This window comes from Mesocricetus auratus, unplaced genomic scaffold (assembly GCF_017639785.1).
Source record: "Mesocricetus auratus isolate SY011 unplaced genomic scaffold, BCM_Maur_2.0 Super-Scaffold_4256, whole genome shotgun sequence".
In the NCBI taxonomy this organism is placed as follows: domain Eukaryota; kingdom Metazoa; phylum Chordata; class Mammalia; order Rodentia; family Cricetidae; genus Mesocricetus; species Mesocricetus auratus.
This window is the reverse complement of record NW_024429182.1, coordinates 83,512,119-83,532,103: the sequence shown is the minus strand read 5'-3', so window position 1 is coordinate 83,532,103 and position 19,985 is coordinate 83,512,119. Positions and strand designations below refer to the sequence as shown.

Sequence of the window (19,985 nt, the reverse complement as noted above, 5' to 3'; positions counted from 1 at the left end):
CATTTTTTATGGTCAAGTCTCACAGGCAATAGCAACACAAAAAATACTATCTGTCCAGAAGCTCTTCCTTAGATTCAAAAGGAAAGCTCAAATAAAATTACACAAACTGTCTTTCAGGAACTTTGAATTGTATGGAAATTTAACTTATCCTGTATTGCTAAGTAATCTAATGCTAAATCTTTGACTCTTTGTTTATACCACTGAAGTATATTCATATTTAAAGTCAATTTATGACTCTGTATGTGGGGGGATGTTAGAAGTATCTAAAGGCCTTTAGGCCTATCCTAAATACCTCATTTTACTCTGAGGAACATAAGGTGCAAATGAATGTTCAGTCAGCCTCCAAACATGATTAGCTTGATAAACAATAGACATTGACCTAGTACTGACTTAGGTACCATGCCTAGACCTTTAACCCTGGGGAGAACAACGTCACACCACACACTTGGGAACAGTGTGTCTATATTTTGCTAAATAATCAATGTAACTAGGAATAATGGTTTCTTATTCCATGAGCGACAAGGGGGGAAAGGCCCAGCATCATCTCTGGTCTAAAGCTGATGGTGGAAAGCTAATATCTGTATAATGGAAACACAGGTGAAACACTGATAAGGAAAAAGGTAACACATTCAACAACAAGCCTTAAACAATGTAAACTGTTAACTCTCCAAAGGAGAGAGCACACAGTATCAAATTGTGACAGACATCAAGTTTCCTTCAAAAACGGCCGGAACAGGCACTTTTTTGTCTTCCATTTCCAGTGCACTAAGTACACAAGGTGTTAATTCTCTGGACTATGATTAAAAAATGATTTAACATTCAGGCCATTATTTAGAATACAGCTGGCTTGCATGTTTCCACTAAAGCACTGGCCCTTCTCCCGCATTCTTTTTACCTCCTGGCACTTACCTGGAGCTGTAAAGGGCTGAGTCCAGAAGCAGCAGCAGCTGCCATTGTTGACGGAATGAACTGTACAGGGTAGTTATCACCTGTCGGAAAGAACAATGCGCACAGGTTTAGACAATGCACAGGGAATCGCAGCAGACAAGTATAAACATGGTCCTTGGCTCGCCCGAGCTTTACAACATTGCCCTAAGCCCAAACATCTGCAGAAACAAAAGGCTTAGCTGGGCACAGGCTTGCACTGCTGCCTTGGAACTTTTTGTTAACAGATAGCTGGTAGGCAAACTGGCAGAACATGAATGTGATGTTGAAAAAAATTAAATGTGCAATTCAAGCATGTTCGCTCCACTACAAATCTTGTAATACATCATTTTTTTAAGAGTCAAAAAAAATCTTAAAGCCAGGCTGATGCTCAGCACACTGTGAAAAGAGGTTTTCCTTGTAGAGAAACAAAGTTTAATCTTGGTAGGTAAAGTAGAGAAGTGGAATCATGGAGTCCAAAAGAGACTATTTGCTAATGACTGTCCATAATACTAAGTTTTATTTCATGAAAAGTAAACAACACGCTAAAAACCCCTTTAATATGGATAATCTTATCTGCTGGCACTCTGTGAAATGCTGGCACCTATTGACAGTGGAAATATGTATCTTTCAGCTCAACCTCTACTACTAGAGTAGTGGGGCCTAGTGTAGAATCATGCACACAAGGCATTGATTAAACCATTTTTGGTGATGATAATCAAATAACTACACATTTTGCATAGGCTGTCTGCACTTAAAACCTGATAGTGAGTACTCTCTATGTTATATTGTAAGGTGCTTCATGACCAAGTCAACACCTACCCAGGAGATTGAAACACTTCCTGTGACCTGAGGACACAAGTCATGGTCAGAGACCCAAAGAGCCAAGAGAAAGGGATGAGGGACATATTGGAATGGCAGTAAGTGAACTAAAAATTAATATTTGTAGATGAATCACACAATATCAATGACTTAATGTAGTAGCACTCTGGCTCCATCTACTTATTTAAAGTCAGTGTTATGTACTATCTCTAGGCTATATTTTAATAGGCTGTTCCCCCACACATTTTGACATTTATAATAATCATGCTGTTTTGCATGAACTTTTTCCACACTGAACGTGGAATGTAATAATGAAGAGACATTGCAGGAAGAATTTCAGGCACTGAAGTTGTCAACTAGAAAGCAAGAGAACTTCTTGTTTTTCTGTCTATGTGGGCGCTGACACCTGCAGCTTGCCTGGTACCCTGGGTCCTTGGAACTCATCCTGCTTGCCATGTAAAGTGCTATTCAGCTGGCCCAATGTAAATGTTAAGTCGCTTTCACTTTTAACAAATTGTTAGCTTCTGATCTGCACAGTCTCTTTGCGTCATATCCATAATACCTCATCAGCCCATTGAGCACAGTGTGTGCCTGTACACAGTTCAGTAACAATTGGATTCTGATTGCAAACGGGGTGCTGCCGCAATGCACTTACTAACGCCATATTGTGCTGGTCTCCTATGGAGTAATGTTCAAAATATCTGACCTTGTTTTTTCCCCTTCTATGAGGTTGATTTGAGTCTGCCCTACTCTATGAGATTTTTAAAAAGATAACTAGGCAAAATTATTTTTATAGTAAATGACTATCACTTTATGCTTAAATAAGTCTACTGATCTTCTTGATATTTAAAGTAAATTATCTGAAGAAAGAATATCTTGATCTAAGTCAAATGGCATTTTTTCCTTTTGGTGGATATCCTATCAGCTTTTTAAAAAAACCACAAATGATACTGAATTAATGATGTTTCAAAAATAGAGTGAAAAAAAAAACATTCCACCCGTCAACACAGACCTCCTCCCCAAACATTTTAAAGCTGTTCTTTCTTTAAATGTCATGCATTATTCATGTAACTCTACACCACAACCCCCTCCCTGGAAGTTTAATACCAGTGGCTTTATTTGTACTAAAACATTTTTCATGTCAAACATATTTTAAAAAATCAAACTCTGAAAGGATTCCCCAGGGCACTCCTTCTCCATAGCTGTCATGCCACTGTGCCGTGAAATAGTCGGCTTTTTACATGGTTTCTGGCTTGCCAGTTAATTTATGACTATCTCTACCACACCCTGTAGTACTCTCCAGCTCACCTGCTGGCTACAAACAGCTTTCTTTCCACTGTTGACAAGCATATTTTCAAAATATTTTTAACCTTTCTGCGGGTTTGAATCTGCATATCTGAATAGATCTTCAGAAAGCTATTTCTCCAGAACTCATCATTGTATCAGTACTAAAAGTCAAAATGAATACATTAGAGCAATGGAGTATATCACCAAGGATGGTTAGAAGAGGGAGGGGAGAATAAAGGCAGGAAAGGGGAATTAGGGTTAACCATAGAAGAAAAAAAACTCTGTGTGTGTGTGTGTGTGTGTGTGTGAGAGAGAGAGAGAGAGAGAGAGAGAGAGAGAGAGAGAGAGAGAGAGAGAGAGAGAGAGAGAGAGAGAGAGAGAGAGAGAGAGTGAGTTCAGGTAACATGAGTTTAGTTTGTGTTAACAGAGTTACACACTTCCTTCTACCAACCCTAATTTTCTTTGTAACAGTTGATCAAGGAAAGTTTGCAGTGGCTAATTTGGCAGGGAATCAGCCAACATGTTGCAGCAATTTTTTTCAAATTTGTTTTTGGATGTGAAATGTTTGCATGAGGACCAGTCTTTGTAAATTTGTACAAAGGAAAAGGCAGCCTGTTGGAACAGGTTTACTTTAGACATGACTGTAATCTGGCCCTTGTTACCTCAAGTCTAAGAAGACAGTCCCCAAACACCAATCTGAGAAGCAATGGCCATTCTACAAGTCCAACTTCTGACAATCTAGTTATTATTGTAGATCAAGCACAAAACAGAATTGAGACCCACATAAATGTGGCTGACACTGGATTCATTCATCAAAACAGGCAACGTTCCTTTGGCACCCCCTCCACACCACGAGTCCCAAATGAAAGAGAAAAGGTAAATTCTTAATTTTCAGAGACACTGAGATAAATCCAAACCTTACTGCATTTAATTAATCACTAGGGAAGGAGAATTTATCCCAAGAACCTGGAACACACTAGACCCCTCCCAGAATATTTTTAGTGAATGATTTCATATATAAATCCTACTTCTAAAAGTCATGAAAAATATAGTCAAATTGCTTAGTAAAATTCTATTCATCTATTTTCATTCTTTAGAGAGGCAAGGGATTGGGAGAGTTGTAGATGCTGAGATTTTTTTAAATTATAGATATTAATACACTAAAAAGTCATTTTGAGACTTGGAAAGAGTAGAAGGGAAATAGAAAAAATCATAACTAGGAGTGAGAACTCAGATTCTTCAGTAATGGAATAAAGTCTCTTATTTCATTTTCCACCCCTAATTTCACAAATTATTGTGGTGTTATCATAGGAAGTTGACAACCCTATGGGCCATATTTTCATGATATATCAGTGTTCTTGTCACTCTACAAAGGTTTCTAATACAGACTTGAATGTGCCCCTTTTGCACATCATCTCTTGATCCTTGAGAAGATACAGTAGGTCCAGACTTATCCTTGTGTGATGTTCCACTGTAGCAAAGGTTTGCCGGTAATATGTGATATATTTAAACTCTGACACAATACTTTCAGTTTGTTCAGGGCACACAAAAATAGAAAGCATTATGATATTCATTGCTAAAACCAGCATATTCTCATTTCTCCTGCTAAATTTCTCCTTTATCATCCATCAAATACTATTACAGGTGAAAAGATTTTTTAGCTTGGTTTTATTTATTTAACTATCACATTGATCTACATGCCTCTAAAAATCTAAAAATCATGGGTCATATTTATTTCTTCACTTATTTTGTGGCTGCATCTTAGATCCCTGGTCAATCATCTGAAAATCATGCCATTTTCATGATGGCAATTAAGTAAGTGAATATGATTGAACAGATACAAACCATCTCCCTAAGAAATCAACTCAAGTGGCAACTCAAAGTTCATGTCTAACTACAGTTCATCTGTGATAGAATCTCCACACATGAGAAGACACAGGAAATAAACCTTGATGTTCATATCCCAGGTTGGGTTACATCAATAAGTATATCTTCTTGTTGGATATCAACACTCACACTGAAAATAGAGTACTTATGGGAGCACTGCAGAATTGCTTTCATTCTAGATATGAGAACTAAATTAATCTATGTTCCAATGTTGGTGATACACCTCTATTTGAAACATTCTGAAAAGGAAATAGCTGGCTTTGTAAGGTGTTGTTTGGATAAGCTCATGCAAAATTATTTCTTAAAAAGTTTAAGAGTTCCTTAAGATCATATTCATTTAGACTATGTTCCCAAGAGTATGAAATATCCATTTGGAGAACTTGAGTCTGAATTCTAAAACAATTGTTTTTGAGATGTGAATCTCCAGAAAACTTAATTAACATTTAAATTTTTATTTTATTCTTTTCATTTAATAAAACAGAATACTACTTATCCCCACTTGTATCTTAGGGTTGTTATAAAAATTAATGAGATTACTCACACACATGGGATTATCTTGGCAAACAAATAGTATGCAATAAAAAAATCAGCTAACAACTGTAAGTATTATATGTCAATTAAACAACTCAGGAGTGCAAAACACAACACAAAAATTATATAACTACTCAAGTTCAAATAGGAAACCTCAACAGACTAACAAATACAGAGATTGAGTTAGTGATCAAAACCCCCAACAAAGAAACAACTGAACTAGAAGGGTTCCCCAGCATTCTGTCAAATGCTGAAGAAGCATTTACACACCTTTATGAACTCTTGCAAAGAACAGAAGAAAACAGTTCTTCTCTATTCTATGAGGCCTCAAATACTTCAATGACAGGTAAGTATGTCACAAGAAAAGAAGATTTAAGACCAAAATTCAAGAATGTAAATGCAATAGCCTTAAGAGCATACAAGCAAATTCAATACAACAGAATATTGAAAGCATTATTTGCCATAAAAATTAGGATTTATCCCAGAAATTATGTTGTGGTTCCATCTAACCAAATCAATTAAATGCATTACACAATAGAACATAGGAGTGTGGGCGTGTCCTGCACAGTTATCTCAAAATTATACAAAAAATGTATTCAACTACTTCATGATAAGGACTCTCAGAATTATGAGTAAAAGAAAAACTCAGAATGACCAGGACTTAGTTAAAGATTCCCAACTAACACTGCATTTAATGGCAACCCCCCAAAACAACAAACACACAAAAACAAACAAACAAAAACTAAAAGCTTTGCCTCTATCATCAGAAACAAGGCAACAAAATCCATTTCACTGGTGTCATTCATCGTTGTCTTGAAAACTCCATACAGTACTATTACACAAGAAATAGATGGAAAAACATTCAAATTGGTAAGAAAAGTAAAATATAATCTCCTTTGGAACACACACACAAATACATACATATGTGCATATGTATATATTTCATATATATATATTAGGATTAACACACAAAAGCTCAATTTAGTTATTTATACCAATAATATAAATAACCCAAAAGGAAATTAAGAAAGAAATTCCATTTATAATCCTGCCAAAAAGAATTTAACACCTGGGTATAAATCTAACCAAAGAGATGGAAAGAGTTACACCCTGCAAACTATAAAACACTGTTGAAATAAATAATGAAGCCATAAAATTGCCTAAGTGTCCACCAACTGAAAAAATGGGGGAAAATGTAGACACACACAGAACACTACTATAAAAGGATTAAAGTGTGTCATTTGTGTCAACATGCATGAAACTGACCATCATTGTGTTAACTGAAATAAGTCAAAGCACAGAAGGACAAGTATTGCATGCTTCTGTTCATATGTGGAAATTTAAAGTCAGTGGGTCTCATAGAAATTGGAGGTGGAATAGCAATTGTCAGAGGCTCTGGGAAACTTGAAGGGGACAAGGCATGAGGACAGTTTGACCAACAGGTACTAAGATATAGTTAGGAGAAAGGAGACCCGGCATCCCACTGCCCAGCATGATGACCACAGGTCATGATAATGATATTATGTATTTCAGGAAGGAAGAACTAATTTTAAGTGTTTCTGCATTTAAAAAAAATTTCAAATGTTTGCAGATATTGTAGGCTTACCTTGATTGAACATTATAAAATCTATCCATGTAGCAAAACATACACCATGGGGGACACCATAAATATGTACAATCTTCATTTGTCAGTGGATATTTTTTAATTCAATAAAAACTAAAGACAGATATACACAGAAAGAAGTATCTGTATTGACAAGAAGACAACATTATTATGATGTCAATGCTATTTAAAGAAATCTACATATTCAGGGCATTCCCTATCAACACCCTTTCACAAAATGGAATGAGCAGTTCTTAAGCTCATATATAACTACAAGGGCTCCTCAAAACTGCAATAATCTTTAAAAAGATGAGTAAAGGCAGAAGACTAACACCACCTCAACATTGACTACAAGTTACAGTCACTAGCACAGTATTGTACTACTGACATAGAGACAGGTTGGCCAGCACAGCAGAATGAAGAGCCAGAAATAAACCCTCACACACATATTCAATTTATTTTTGAGAAGGTGTCACAACTGTTAAAAGGAAGAGGGAAGTATTTTCAACAAATGGTGAAAGAAAAACTGGATATCCACCTGCAAAACATGTGGATATCTAATTTGTATATTTTGTATATGGCTTTTTCTTACACAGCAGCCATATATTAAGCTTTAGCTACTAGCAAAGAATAAGGAGTACGTGAAGGGTCCAGGTGCAGGCTCATATCCTGCTCTTAGGATCTCTGAGAAAAAGTCAAGGGTGCTGGTCAAACACAATGGTTTTAAAATCCCAACTATGTAAGACAGTGGTCAGTTGCTTCATCCTTGGAATATAGAGCACACTAGACATGGTCTTATTTTTCAGGAAAGACAACCCTGTTCTGATGTACACACTGGCAACTGTGAAGGAGTTTTCTCCTTTGATATCAAGCATCCATGCTTGTGTGTTTACTGTCTTCCTGATTTTGTGAGCAAGCAGAGTAGCTAGTGTCTGGGGCTTATGTTCTGGGTCCTAGAGAATCCCTATCTAGAAAGATGCCTTTAATTATAGGACCAAATAAGAATAAAAATTGAAGGATTAGAACTTAGTAAAGCTACTTCTAGAAAAGTGAGTCTGAGATGTGCCCCCTGAAGATTCTTCCTGTACCGCATCTAGGCAGCAAGCCTCCTCAGCTACTTGAAGGTGGAAGATCTCATGTGGTGTGCACCAAAGCTGGCACCCTACAGTGGTCCTACATGCCAGATTACCTGGAGGGAAGTAAATGCTCAGAGCCCTAAATGTGTCTGTGATGCTGAAATGGCCGACTTCAACAAGTCAGTGACACATCACAATGGTTCTTGTTTTTTTTGTTTTTTGTTTTTTGTTTTTTTCGAGACAGGGTTTCTCTGTATTGGTTTGGAGGCTGTCCTGGATCTCGCTCTGTAGAACAGGCTGGCCTCAAACTCACAGAGATCTGCCTGCCTCTGCCTTCTGGCAATCAGGGCAGTGTTCTGTCAGCTGAATCAGTTTACTCTGCTCACAAACACCAGGAAAATATGGCTGTTCCAGGAAAGGTGGAGGAAGCAGAAACAAAGGATTTTATGTTCCATTTTAGAAAGACCAAGGAAGCACTTGCTCCTCTTCTCACTTAGGAGACCCAAATATGAATGTATTCCATTGTCTTCAGGCTTATGTAGCTCTCCCCAAATCTAGTAGTTGCTCATGTACAGTTCAAGTGAAATGACCATGATTCAGAAGGGGGCAAAATGTTTGTTTGTCCAGATGCCAGGCCAATACTGTTCTCCCCAACTCTTGTGATGACCAAAGACTATATGGGCTAGTTTCATAAACCTATAAATTCTCTACTCATAGCTAAAGTGTGTTTCATCAATTTCAAACATAGCTTTTACTTATAATAAAGCTTAGACTAACCAAAGTATTAAAGGACTTAAAATTCAAATTAAATTATTCAATATAAGATTGAGGATGATAGAAAATACCTTGAGACAGCAGCTTGTCTGTGACTGAGAATCTTCCTACAAACCCGACCCCACTGTGTTGATCTCAACAGGATTAGGCAGCCTAACCAAACACAGCTTTGCTATCCAATGACACATTTCTGAGTTCACTGAAAGTCACTAAATCCTATACAAAATTCTTCCTGTCCATACATGATACAGTCTCATCAATACCTGTGGGAGAAAAACAACCTTAATTCACTGAACACATAGCCATATCTGCCCCCTGAGAAATGACACCATTGCTGTAATAGAATTAGGCACCATACAGTAAGCTGTCTACAGCAGCAGAGAACTAGGCCCATGTGTGGTTTTGAGCTGCAGAGAATATTAGTGGTAAGAATATTAAACCAACACATAGTATCTGTGTATAGTTTACTGAAAGGACTCCCAGGGCTGGCTGGGTCACAGGTGCCAGCTCTGAATCAACATGAAACAATAAACTTAGTTTACATTAGTGATCAAAATGAAGTTGCCATAAAGAACTAACTCAGAGAAAAAGCACTGATGGACATATGCTCTCTTGTACTGAATGCAGAGGCCAACTTTATAGGGAGGGGTAACTTGCTCTGAGAATTCTGTTGTAGGAACTAAATGTTTAACAATTTGAATGACATAATTTCTTCCACTCAGATTTCTAGAAACCTCATGGGAATACAGGCCCCAGAATTCCTAATCTAAAATGTGAAAACCAGAAGTAACTCAAATTTTGAAATATTTGCATAGATTTATGATGAAGAAAAAAAATTAATACAAAATGTTTTGAAAACCAGAACTTTTGAACTTCACTTTACATCTACGATTTCCAATTTCAGAGCACTTACTTTTCTTTTTCAATCTGACAGGCCCACCTTGGATTCATTTGTGTTTGAAGACTTTATAATCAGCCCTTAGATGGACCACTCCTTCAGCACCAGTACCCCTCAGATCACCTGAGCCTCCCCCAGATTCCTTCCTTACAGGGAAGGGAGTTCGCTACCAGACACAGTAAGGTGTCCATGGTCAGAGCTTCTGGGATGTTTCATCAGCTCCTTTAAGATCCCAGTGGTTTGTATCTGTGGCTTAAGCGTATTAAAATGCCTTTGTTCATGCTTGAAGTCACATATGCAAAGAAACTGCTGCCCTCAGATTGGCTGCACCCTGACTTGGTGGTTCATATAATCGGGTTAATATGTTAAAAAGAACTTGACACAGAAATTATTAATGAGCAGAACAAGGTCACTACTTCTGAGCTGGGGTCACTTACAAAGAACGCACAAATAAAATTGAGGTTGGCTTCTGTGTACTTGGCTATTTTCTTACATTGGATTCCTTTGGCAACCTATCTTTAAACATTTAAAGCCATGTTTACAAGGAGGCTCTGAAAGAGCTTCAAACCATTATGCCCCTAATTGAATTCCCCAGGAGTCCAGTAAACTCAGAGGGAAAAAGAAAAATCATAACATTTGCTAAATCATCTCAAAGCATATTTCACTACAAGGTTATGTGACCTGTTTTTTTTGAGGTTCAAGGATGAATGAGGAATATTACTGAATACCTCATTATTTAGACTAAAATCAAAAAGAACTTTACCTATTAGTGGTGAGATAATTAAATCAGCAGTTTTAGCTTTTATTTCTAAGAGAAATCTTACAAAACACAACAGCAGCATTTTTTTTTACTGTATGTGACCAGTTCCTGGTGTGTGAAAGCTCAAGGGAGAAAGAAAAGAAAAGTGGACAAGCAAAAACACAGCTAATAGTGAAGGTGTATGTGTGTGTGTGTGTGTGTGTGGTGAGAGAGAGAGAGAGAGAGAGAGAGAGAGAGAGAGAGAGAGAGAGAGAGAGAGAGAGAGAGAGAGAGAGAGGAGCAAGAACAAATTCAAATGAGAGAAGAGAAAGTAAAAGTTCTAGAGACCAGCTAGTTATTGCAATGCCCTGCCTCCCCAGCTCTGGTTTTACTTTAAAATCAGCTTTTTTAGTGTTTTTATCCACAGCTCCCTTTTCTGCTCCTGTGTGGTGTTGTGACTGCTGGGCCCAAGCATTTCCAAAACGGTGCTGCCACGGCTCTCCACTTACCTGGCTTGTATGTTATTCCAGGGGGGAAGAGGAATCCCTGTTGGGCGGCAGCAGCTGCTGCCAGGGTCCGCTGGTCATGTGGAAAAATTGGGATCATGAGCGGAGGCATGTGCCCCTGAACCTGCTAAACAGAAGAGAGCCTGTGATCAGACAGGGAGCAGATGTCGCCAAGAAGCATTTGCTTTCCACTGCTGGAGGTGCTCTGCTGCCCGCACAACCACCCACCTCTAACCTCTTTCCAGATCTGATCTGAGAAAATTCAGGCAAACTTCACCTAACCCCTCTCCTTAGATGCCATTAGGACATGGGTGCCATCATTTCACCATAGACAGACCACATCCCTGCTTCCACTATAGGTGGTTAATGGCCTTCTTTCTTGACTTGCTTTTCTCACCTTCTTTCTTGAAAAAAAGAACAGGAAAAGTGTTCTGCAGAGGTTTTAGAGGTTTTGCCCTTTCCCCTGCACTGCATTCTAAGCGTCATTGTGAAAAAGTATGCAGTGTCCTTGTCCAGAAAGGAATGTCTAATTGTTATATATTCCAGAAGCTGTGTCTCCCTCGTTGAGGAGCTTCTTCCAAAGCCTCACTGCATTATATTAAACACACAGAGCTTCAGATTTAAGGCTACTATATCTTGGCGCCCAATTAAACTAATATCCTTTGCCATACACACCTCGATGTAACATATAAATTGCTTGTCAGCTTTATGCACTGCCATGTAGCTCAGTAATTATGGAGTTGTATCCACTGAGCAACTCATAATAAATCCTACTATATCAGATTTCATTTGACCTCAATAAACGTATCAAAGACCACAAAAATGCAAAAGAGAAAAATACTCACTCTACATCAGTATTTGTACTCCATATAAAGGGAATCAGAGCTATGACAGAATCATGCTTCTGAAAATCACATTTTAATTTCCTAGCTCCTTTCTTCACTCTAGCATGCTACCCTGGTTCCACCACAGCAGAGCAGGAAGGCTTTGCCCTGGCTGTTAGGGCCCAATTCCATGGGCTGAGCTATGGGACTTTTCTCATTCAAAGATCAAAACAGAAATGTTTCAAAAGGCATGGTCTTTGGTTCAGACAGATCTATGACTTTTTACTAGAATGAAAGGGCTGCATTATACACTACTTATGATATAAATGTTTGCCAGCAATTCTACAAACCCCTAATGCTTCCTCTGTCTAAATTCCTCAATCTCTTCTTTAGGCAAAAATACCATGTATGAGCTGATGCCACTGTCTAAATGGTACCAGTTTGCTTTCTCTTGGCCCTGACCCTACACAGCCAGGGACATGGTGCAAATGCCTGTGTGTGGTTTCATTTGCCAACAGTCTTTCTCTGGGGAATGCCCTAAGATGTGGGTTAATAAAGGGCAAGCAAAAAAATAAACACTTTACAGTATTTTTCTGAATTCATTTCTCAGGAAAATCAACTTATAATAAAAAGGTCTTTGTGCAATTACTACCTTGCCAGTGGGGCGTGAAAAAAACTAGCTTTGAGCAGCTATTTCTTCTATTTTAGCTGAGGTAAGCCCAAGATTTGTACATGGGAGAACAAACTTAGCCTGCTTAAATTGGTGCTGAGCCTCTAGTGCCCATGTCTCACCTTTAGCCTGGGAGAAAATCACCACTTTTCTGTGACCCTGTATACATGTTCGATGTCCAATAAGAAAGTGGCATGTTCAATGGCAGAAAACAAAGCACAATGTACTTATGAGTGACCACTGCTCATCAAAGGACATTCTTTCATGGTCCTCCAGAAATGTGGTCCTAACATGTGCCTGGAGCACCATGCAGATGCTTTACCCCGAAGAGGAGGCAACATGTTTCTTTCTCCTATCTTTTCTTTTTCACCTAGCAATGAAAGAAGTTGCTACTGTGTGTTAGGGATTTGAGAAGCAGCTGAAGAAATCATTTCTACTCAGAGAGAGAGAGAGAGAGAGAGAGAGAGAGAGAGAGAGAGAGAGAGAGAGAGAGAGAGAGAGAGAGAGAGAAGATAACATCTTATATGTCATGTATGGAAGAAGATGTTGAGACTGAGCAGTTACAGGGACAGAAATAGTCTCAAGAGAAATGACTTTAGGGAAGCACTGGACAAAGATGAATTTTCTGATAAGTTTATCCAAAAATGGCTCTGAGATGGGGCACCACCTGCCCTTTCCATAGAAGAGCTGTATATTTCTACATAAGTGTGCGTGTGTGTGTGTGTGTGTGTTCATGCACATACATGTATGAACATACATATACAAAACAGATGGAACCATTCCAAATTTATGATTCTCTGATTACTATTAAGAAGATAGTGTCAATGGAGTACCACAAATAGGACATCTATATCACCCCACCTTCCCAAGGTTCAGAGACCATCACAGAAGAGGAGGTGGAAGATTCTAAGAGGTAGGGAGTCAGAGAGAGGATGGGAGAAAAATAGTGTGTTCAGGATATGACAGGATTACTGCACTCATGAACTCACAATAGCTGTGACTGCAAGATGAAGCCAGTCAACATTCTAGCATGGAAGGGGACATAATGAGCCTTACCTCTAACTAAAGAGCTATAGACAGTTGATAGCTTCTGGAGCACAGAAAGTCGCTTTTCTTTAAGGATATGGCTTCCTGTGGGTTGACCATGCTCTAAGTGATGGTCTCACACTCAGGATAATATGTGTAGTACAAATTGTACTAGATGAGTTATTTTAAAAGTGATGGGGTAGAGGAGGCTGCAGAGATGGCTCAACAGTTAAGGACACTTGCTGCTTTTGTAGAAGACAAAGTTGGGTTCCTAGCACCCACATGGAGTCTTGCAACCATCTTTTACCACAGTTCCAGGGGACCTAGTGCCCTTTTCTAGTCTCAATGAACAGAAGGCATACATGTAGCACACATACATATGTTCAGGTAAAATGTTCATATAAATAAAATTAATTGTCTTTTTTATAAAAGGACATACAGAAGGCATAGAGAGGTAGGGATAGATCTTGGAGGAACTGAGGGAAGAGTGGAAAAGCAGGGTGAACATGATCAAAATTCATTATGCTAAAAGAATTAACAAAATATTTTTAAAAAGATAGTGTGATACATTTCCTTCATTTATTCAACATGTATTTATTGAGAACTTACAATGTCTTTGTTAGTGAACAAGCCCAAGTCCAAGTCTGTACCCTACATTTAATGAGCTGTGTGGTACTGAAAGATTTAACTCTCCTGATCCTGTTTGCCCAAGCTGTGAAGGCAGTCTGAGCACTTTACATAGTCACTGTGAGGGTATGACAGTCAACCAAAGCCAAGACTTAGAACATCCTCTAACATAATAGTGATATTATATTATATTCAACATTAGTCCTTTGGGTTTTTTTGTATAGTTGGTAAAGAAAATTATCAAATTATTGATAAGCAGAAAAGAGTGGATCTTACCCAAAACTCTTACTTCAAGAGGGAAACCATGAGCTAACTGAGTCATTCATTTGAGAGAGCAGAGGCTTGTCATGCACTTAGCAGACACTGTGCCTCGATGAGTGTAATCCAGTCTCAAGCTTCTAGGAAACCATGAAAAAATAGGTGGAATCACAAGGGATGTCTGGAGATGAGACACATGGGGGACTCTATTGTTCCTTGTTAATTAGCATATTAGCATGAAATCAATCTTAATTTTCCATCCGTCATGTTCAGGGAAGCAGACAACACAAGAAGCAGTTGACAAGGGCTAGACCTTAGCTCTTGACTACAATTGCCCATCAGAGAGTACTGTTTTTGCAGTGCTTAAATGGATGTGGCTGTTTTCATTTTTTAAGTTATGTATATAATATGTATTTTTATGGTGTCTGTAGTGTGAATGTAATGTGCCTGGATAAGTGCCACTGTGGAGGCCAGAGACAACCTTGGGTGTTAGTCCTCAACTTTCACCTTGTTTGGGACCATCTTTGTTGTTGATCACTGCAAATGTGAGGCTAGCTGGCCTGCAATCTTCCAGAGACTCTCCTGTCTCTGCTTAGCAGCAGCTCCTCCTAAGAGTTCAGGTAGGGCAGATGTGTGCTACCGCACCCAGCTTTATGTAAGTTCTGGGAATTTTAACTCAGATTTGCACAAAAAAAAATGCTGTACCTACTGAGACACCTCTCCAGTCCCTGGATAGATGCTAAATAACATAAGTGTAGGTGTTTCATAATTAACACATTCTGTAAGAATTTGGGGTTGTACCAGACCCCCTAATCGTGGGTGTCAGTTAGGAGGCCTGGGCAATCTATGGGGCCTCTGGCAGTGGGTCAGTATTTGTCCCTAGTATACAAATGGACTTTGGAAGCCCATTCCACATACGGAGATACTCTCTCAGCCTACACAGGAGAGGGCCTAGGCCTGCTCCAAATGATATGACAGACTTTGAAGATACCCCATGGAAGGCCTCACCCTCCCTGGGGTGCAGAAAGGGAATGGAATAAGGGATTAGTGGGGAGCAGGGGAGGAAGGGAGAGAGAGGAACTGGGATTGACATATAAAACAAGCTTGTTTCTAATTTAAATATATAAAGGGAAAAAACAAAGAAAAAAGAAAAAAAACAGAATTTGGGGTCATTCCTATTATACTCTGCAAGTTAAGTTAAAAAAACAAATTTCATCGATAACTATTATTCAGAGGTTGTTTCAGTAAAGAGGGGGGAATACAGTGTGAGAGTAGTAGTGCTAGCAGAACCAGAGTTGGACTAGAGCTCATTGAAGATTTAGTCTGGTAGTTGGCAAAGTCTGGCCAACAGCATCAGCTGCATTTTCAAAGAGCAAATTCTCCGGGTCCATAGCACATCTTGACAAGATGATGTGTTTACCCTGTCTCTTTTAATCCTCACAAGCCCACGAGGCACTCACATTTATCCTTATTCACTAAATGAGAAAGCTGGATGAAGTCAAATAACTCCATCAACTAAAGAGTGGTATGCCCAGGATCCAAGTTCAGATCAAGATCTAAGTTTGTGCTTGTCAAGGCTAAAGCTTCTACTATGAATTACCATGCTATATTAAGCATGAAGTTGTGTTTTACAAATGGCTTTAGGAATGCAGCTCTTTGTAATAAGAAAGAACTGACAGTTTTCTAGACAAAGTTGCAGGTTTCCACTCACTTGTAATGAACAATACAGTGAGATCATAGGTAGCCTTTATCTAGTGTCCTTCAGTGGAAAGATGTCAGAATTTATACTATGATAGCACAAGGGGACTGACAGCATCCTCACAACTGCCTAGATCTTCCCAGTGTGTTGAAAACATTACATCTTAAAAGACTAGAAAGGGTAATAAAGCCCATTGACACTTCTCCCATTGTCTACAACTTGCTTACCAGCAGAGTCTCCATGTGTACACTATAATCTGTTGAACATGAGAACAAATGGAAAGAAGTGTTGAAAAATGAGTAGACTATGTTTTTTGGTGGCCACACCAAGAAAACCCCCAACAAAACAAAGAAACTGCCTCCCACACATAGCAGATGAAATATTTTCTTCTTCTACAGGCTGTGAACTAAGTACTTCTCTGAGTACCAGTGGCTATGACGGATGAAGCATTATGAAGACACATAAAAGTTCTATGTATTCTGAAAAGTTCAATTTATCCTGACTTCTCTCCCTCTTCCTATATCCCACTCATCCATTTGGTGACATGCTGGGAAGGGTAGTCATGTGGGAGAAGGCAACTTCCCAAAGAATTTTACTAAAATATAAAAGTAATCAAATTCCCCACACTCCATCAAAGAGTAACCAGTTTCCACATGTCTCATCATGTGGACATATCAAAATTTCAGATAGCATCTTTCTTTCTTGAAACTGTAACTTTCCGTGCACGTATTGATATAGTCTTTAATTATTCTATAGATAAAGAAAAGAAAATGACTTTATTAGTACAAAGAATAAAGCTTGATGTAGCCAAAATAAATCTCAGCATGAAAACGTCATTATTTTTACTGCTTTGGAAGAGAGCACTAATTGGCAGAGTATTGAGTGAGTTAATGAGAAAGAAAGATCTCATCACAGGGCAAGCTTAGTGCATCCTGGAAGAACAAACGACCCCCAAGCACAACTGTGTCCCTGTCCTACCCTACTGCAACCCCTGACCAACGCATTTCCCTTTTAGAAAGGGTGGGGGAAAACATTCTCCATTCAACAGCCCGCATGCCTAGAAATTTTAATTGGTAGGGTGCTCCTCAAATCTTTCAGGAAAGAAGACAGCAGCAGATGCGCGTGAAACACTTGGGTCTGCTCTCTTCCAAATTCGTGAAATAGCATTGCTGTGTCAAGACTCATGCCTTTGTTTTCCCTGTGCTAAGTTGTTGACGATGCCATTTCTTGCCATCTGCCCCCAGCTTCATTAAAGATACATGAATGGGCTAACTCTCGCCTGATAGCTTGTGAGGGACAGGTGCTATTGTTTGTCCCTGAAGACTTGCACTAAAGATCTGACTCAGAATACTTGAGAAAGAGCATCTGTAGCAGTCAGTCAGAGAGCAACTTGGCAGAGACCTGGCTGTGTGCTAATATGCAAACAGAGTGGCACTCAGGGGGCCTCATTTTCTCTTTCATGGAGATGATTTCACTTTTTTAGCGATATGTAATAAGTATTTGTATTGAAAAATCATGTGCATATTAATATCTGTGCCTGAGTTAAGGACTGGGAAAGTGAGAATTGTTTTGTTTTGTTTTTTTAATGATTAATTTCTAGAAAATAATTCCTGGTGTGGTTTAACTGGAGAAAGTTGTTTTTAAATGTTGGAAAGAAAATCTCCAATGTTTGTACATCATGATGGAAAGAAAGAGGAAGATAGGGGGAGAGAGCGGGAGAGGGAGAGGGAGAGGGGGAGGAGGAGAGAGAGAGAGAGAGAGAGAGAGAGAGAGAGAGAGAGAGAGAGAGAGAGAGAGAGAGGGAGGGAGGCAGAACTAGAACACACAGACATGCAGACATGGTGGAGAAGGTTCAGTTTCGCTAATGGTCACACTTTTTCAATGCAAAGAAGAGCTGATCCGTTTGCATAATGTATTATTACCACTGTAAAAAAAACTACAGCATCTAGAACAATGAATAAAATATCTAGGAAACTTATATGAAAAGCTTTCAAATGTAAACAGGAGTTCCCTCTCTGCCAAAAAAGTTCATGTCAAACCATAGTATTTGGGTAGTTAATTTTGGAGGATTGTGAAGGAAAAGTTCTCATTCTTGCCTCAATAGAAACCTTTTTAGTGGAAAATGTTCTGTTAAGTATGTGGAACACCAGAAGACTATGCTCTGCCCTTTGTTAGAAAGTCCATACACAGATTTCTGTTGACCACAGTTACAAATATCCTCCAATTTCTTCAGTTCACTATTATGTCTTTCTAGGTACATACAAAGACCCTTGCATTTTTACTCTTATCTGCCCCATTGCCCTCCACATAGGGCTAAGAACATAACAGAACAAGCCCAGGGATTTCTACATTGTGGTAACATTGTGCCTATAGCTTTAGAGGATATGAATTGCAATGTTCTTGTTCCAGAAGAAAGTTTCAAAGGACATCTTCAGACAACCTTGTTTGCATTTGCTTGCTTTATCTAGCAAATTTCTAGCTGACTGCAGTTGAGGAATAATCAAAGGGAAATCCTGGCAGAAGCAGGTGTGGAAGACACATCTCCTAGAGAATTTGCACACAGAATTCCACCAGCAGTCAATGCATGCACACTGGGTGGATGCTTGGTTTATGTCTGATGTTAGGAGGGTTTTATCTCACCTTCTAACCCTCTCTTCTTTCCATCTACTCTCTTCCCTCCTTTATTCTCATCTTCTCTCTTTCTTGGGTGCCAGTATTACAATAGACAAAGCAGTCTGTTGTTATTGCTAATTATTCAATTTTAATATAATTCAGTATCCTCCAGAATTTTCAAAATTCTTACTAATTGGCTGAGAAGATCACATCCACCAAAGGTGAAACCAACTAAATATGATATGGTTTAAAAGCATCCTTTACAAAACTCAGCCTCTTACTTCAGTGAGCAAATTAACAAAGAGCTAACTTTATGTTGCATGCATACCATTTGTCCTAGCTTGCTTTCTGTTACTGTGATAAGTGCCATGACAAAAGGAACTTGGGGAGGAATGGGCTTGTGTGGCTTATTCCTCCCAATCACAGTCTACCAATGAGGGATGCCAGGACAAGAACTCAAGCAGGAACCTGGAGGCAGGAACTGATCATGGAGAAGTGTTGTTTACTGGCTTGCTCCTTGCAACTTACTCAGCCTGCTTTCTTATACTATCTAGGACCACCTGCCCAGCGTAGCATTACGCACAGTGAGCTGGGCCCTCCTCAATCAATCATTAATCAATAAAATGTCCCCACAGACTTCATCAGGCTGATGAAGGTCATCCCTCACTGGCTTTACCTCTTTCAAGATGACTCTAGCTTGTGTCAAGGTGACAAACTAAGCAGGACACTATTTTATGTATTCCAGATCCACAAGTTAACCTAAGAGAACAGCTACAACACTTATTTCTTTTTATGAATCAGACCTTTAATAATGAAACATGAAATATTTACAGAAGAAATGAAAGAGACATAGCTTGTCTCCAGCTTCTCATTATCCCCACACTTTGCCAAGAGTGAGTGAAATAGGCAAAATCAATTCAATGTGCCTGATTGTCCTTACAACAGTTATTCTCACCCCTCCCAGCCCAGCTCTCTTTGCTTTCCTCCTTGGTTACTCAGGAGAGAAGGGGTCTTTGAGAGGATGAACACAGCAGCTGTAAGCCAATGGGCACATGCCCTACAACACTTCTTCAGATACAACTCCAAGAGAAAAGTCAGTCCTGATGGAGACATGCATCCTTTTCAGTACCTCTTCATGCCTACTGCATATGGCATGCTCTGGCCTTATTTGCATTTTAAGTGGCTTGATTGATATCTTATTAATCTACCAGATCCCAATAA

General features: G+C 39.0%; 1 protein-coding gene across 14 annotated transcripts in view; it reads right to left on the bottom strand.

Moving 5' to 3' along the window:
* The window catches only part of Sox6 (SRY-box transcription factor 6), a 540,675-nt gene that overhangs the window by 107,443 nt on the left and 413,247 nt on the right, over window positions 1-19,985 (bottom strand). For 10 of the 14 annotated variants that reach the window (XM_040755979.1, XM_040755976.1, XM_040755989.1 and 7 more), the window contains 2 exons: window positions 11,051-11,174; window positions 910-989 (listed from right to left, as the gene is read on the bottom strand). In XM_040755979.1, the coding sequence (XP_040611913.1) occupies window positions 910-989; window positions 11,051-11,174 (204 nt within the window). The remainder of the gene's footprint in view (window positions 1-909; window positions 990-11,050; window positions 11,175-19,985) is intronic. The other 4 variants (XM_021230437.2, XM_013117552.2, XM_021230443.2 and 1 more) reach the window with 1 other exon arrangement.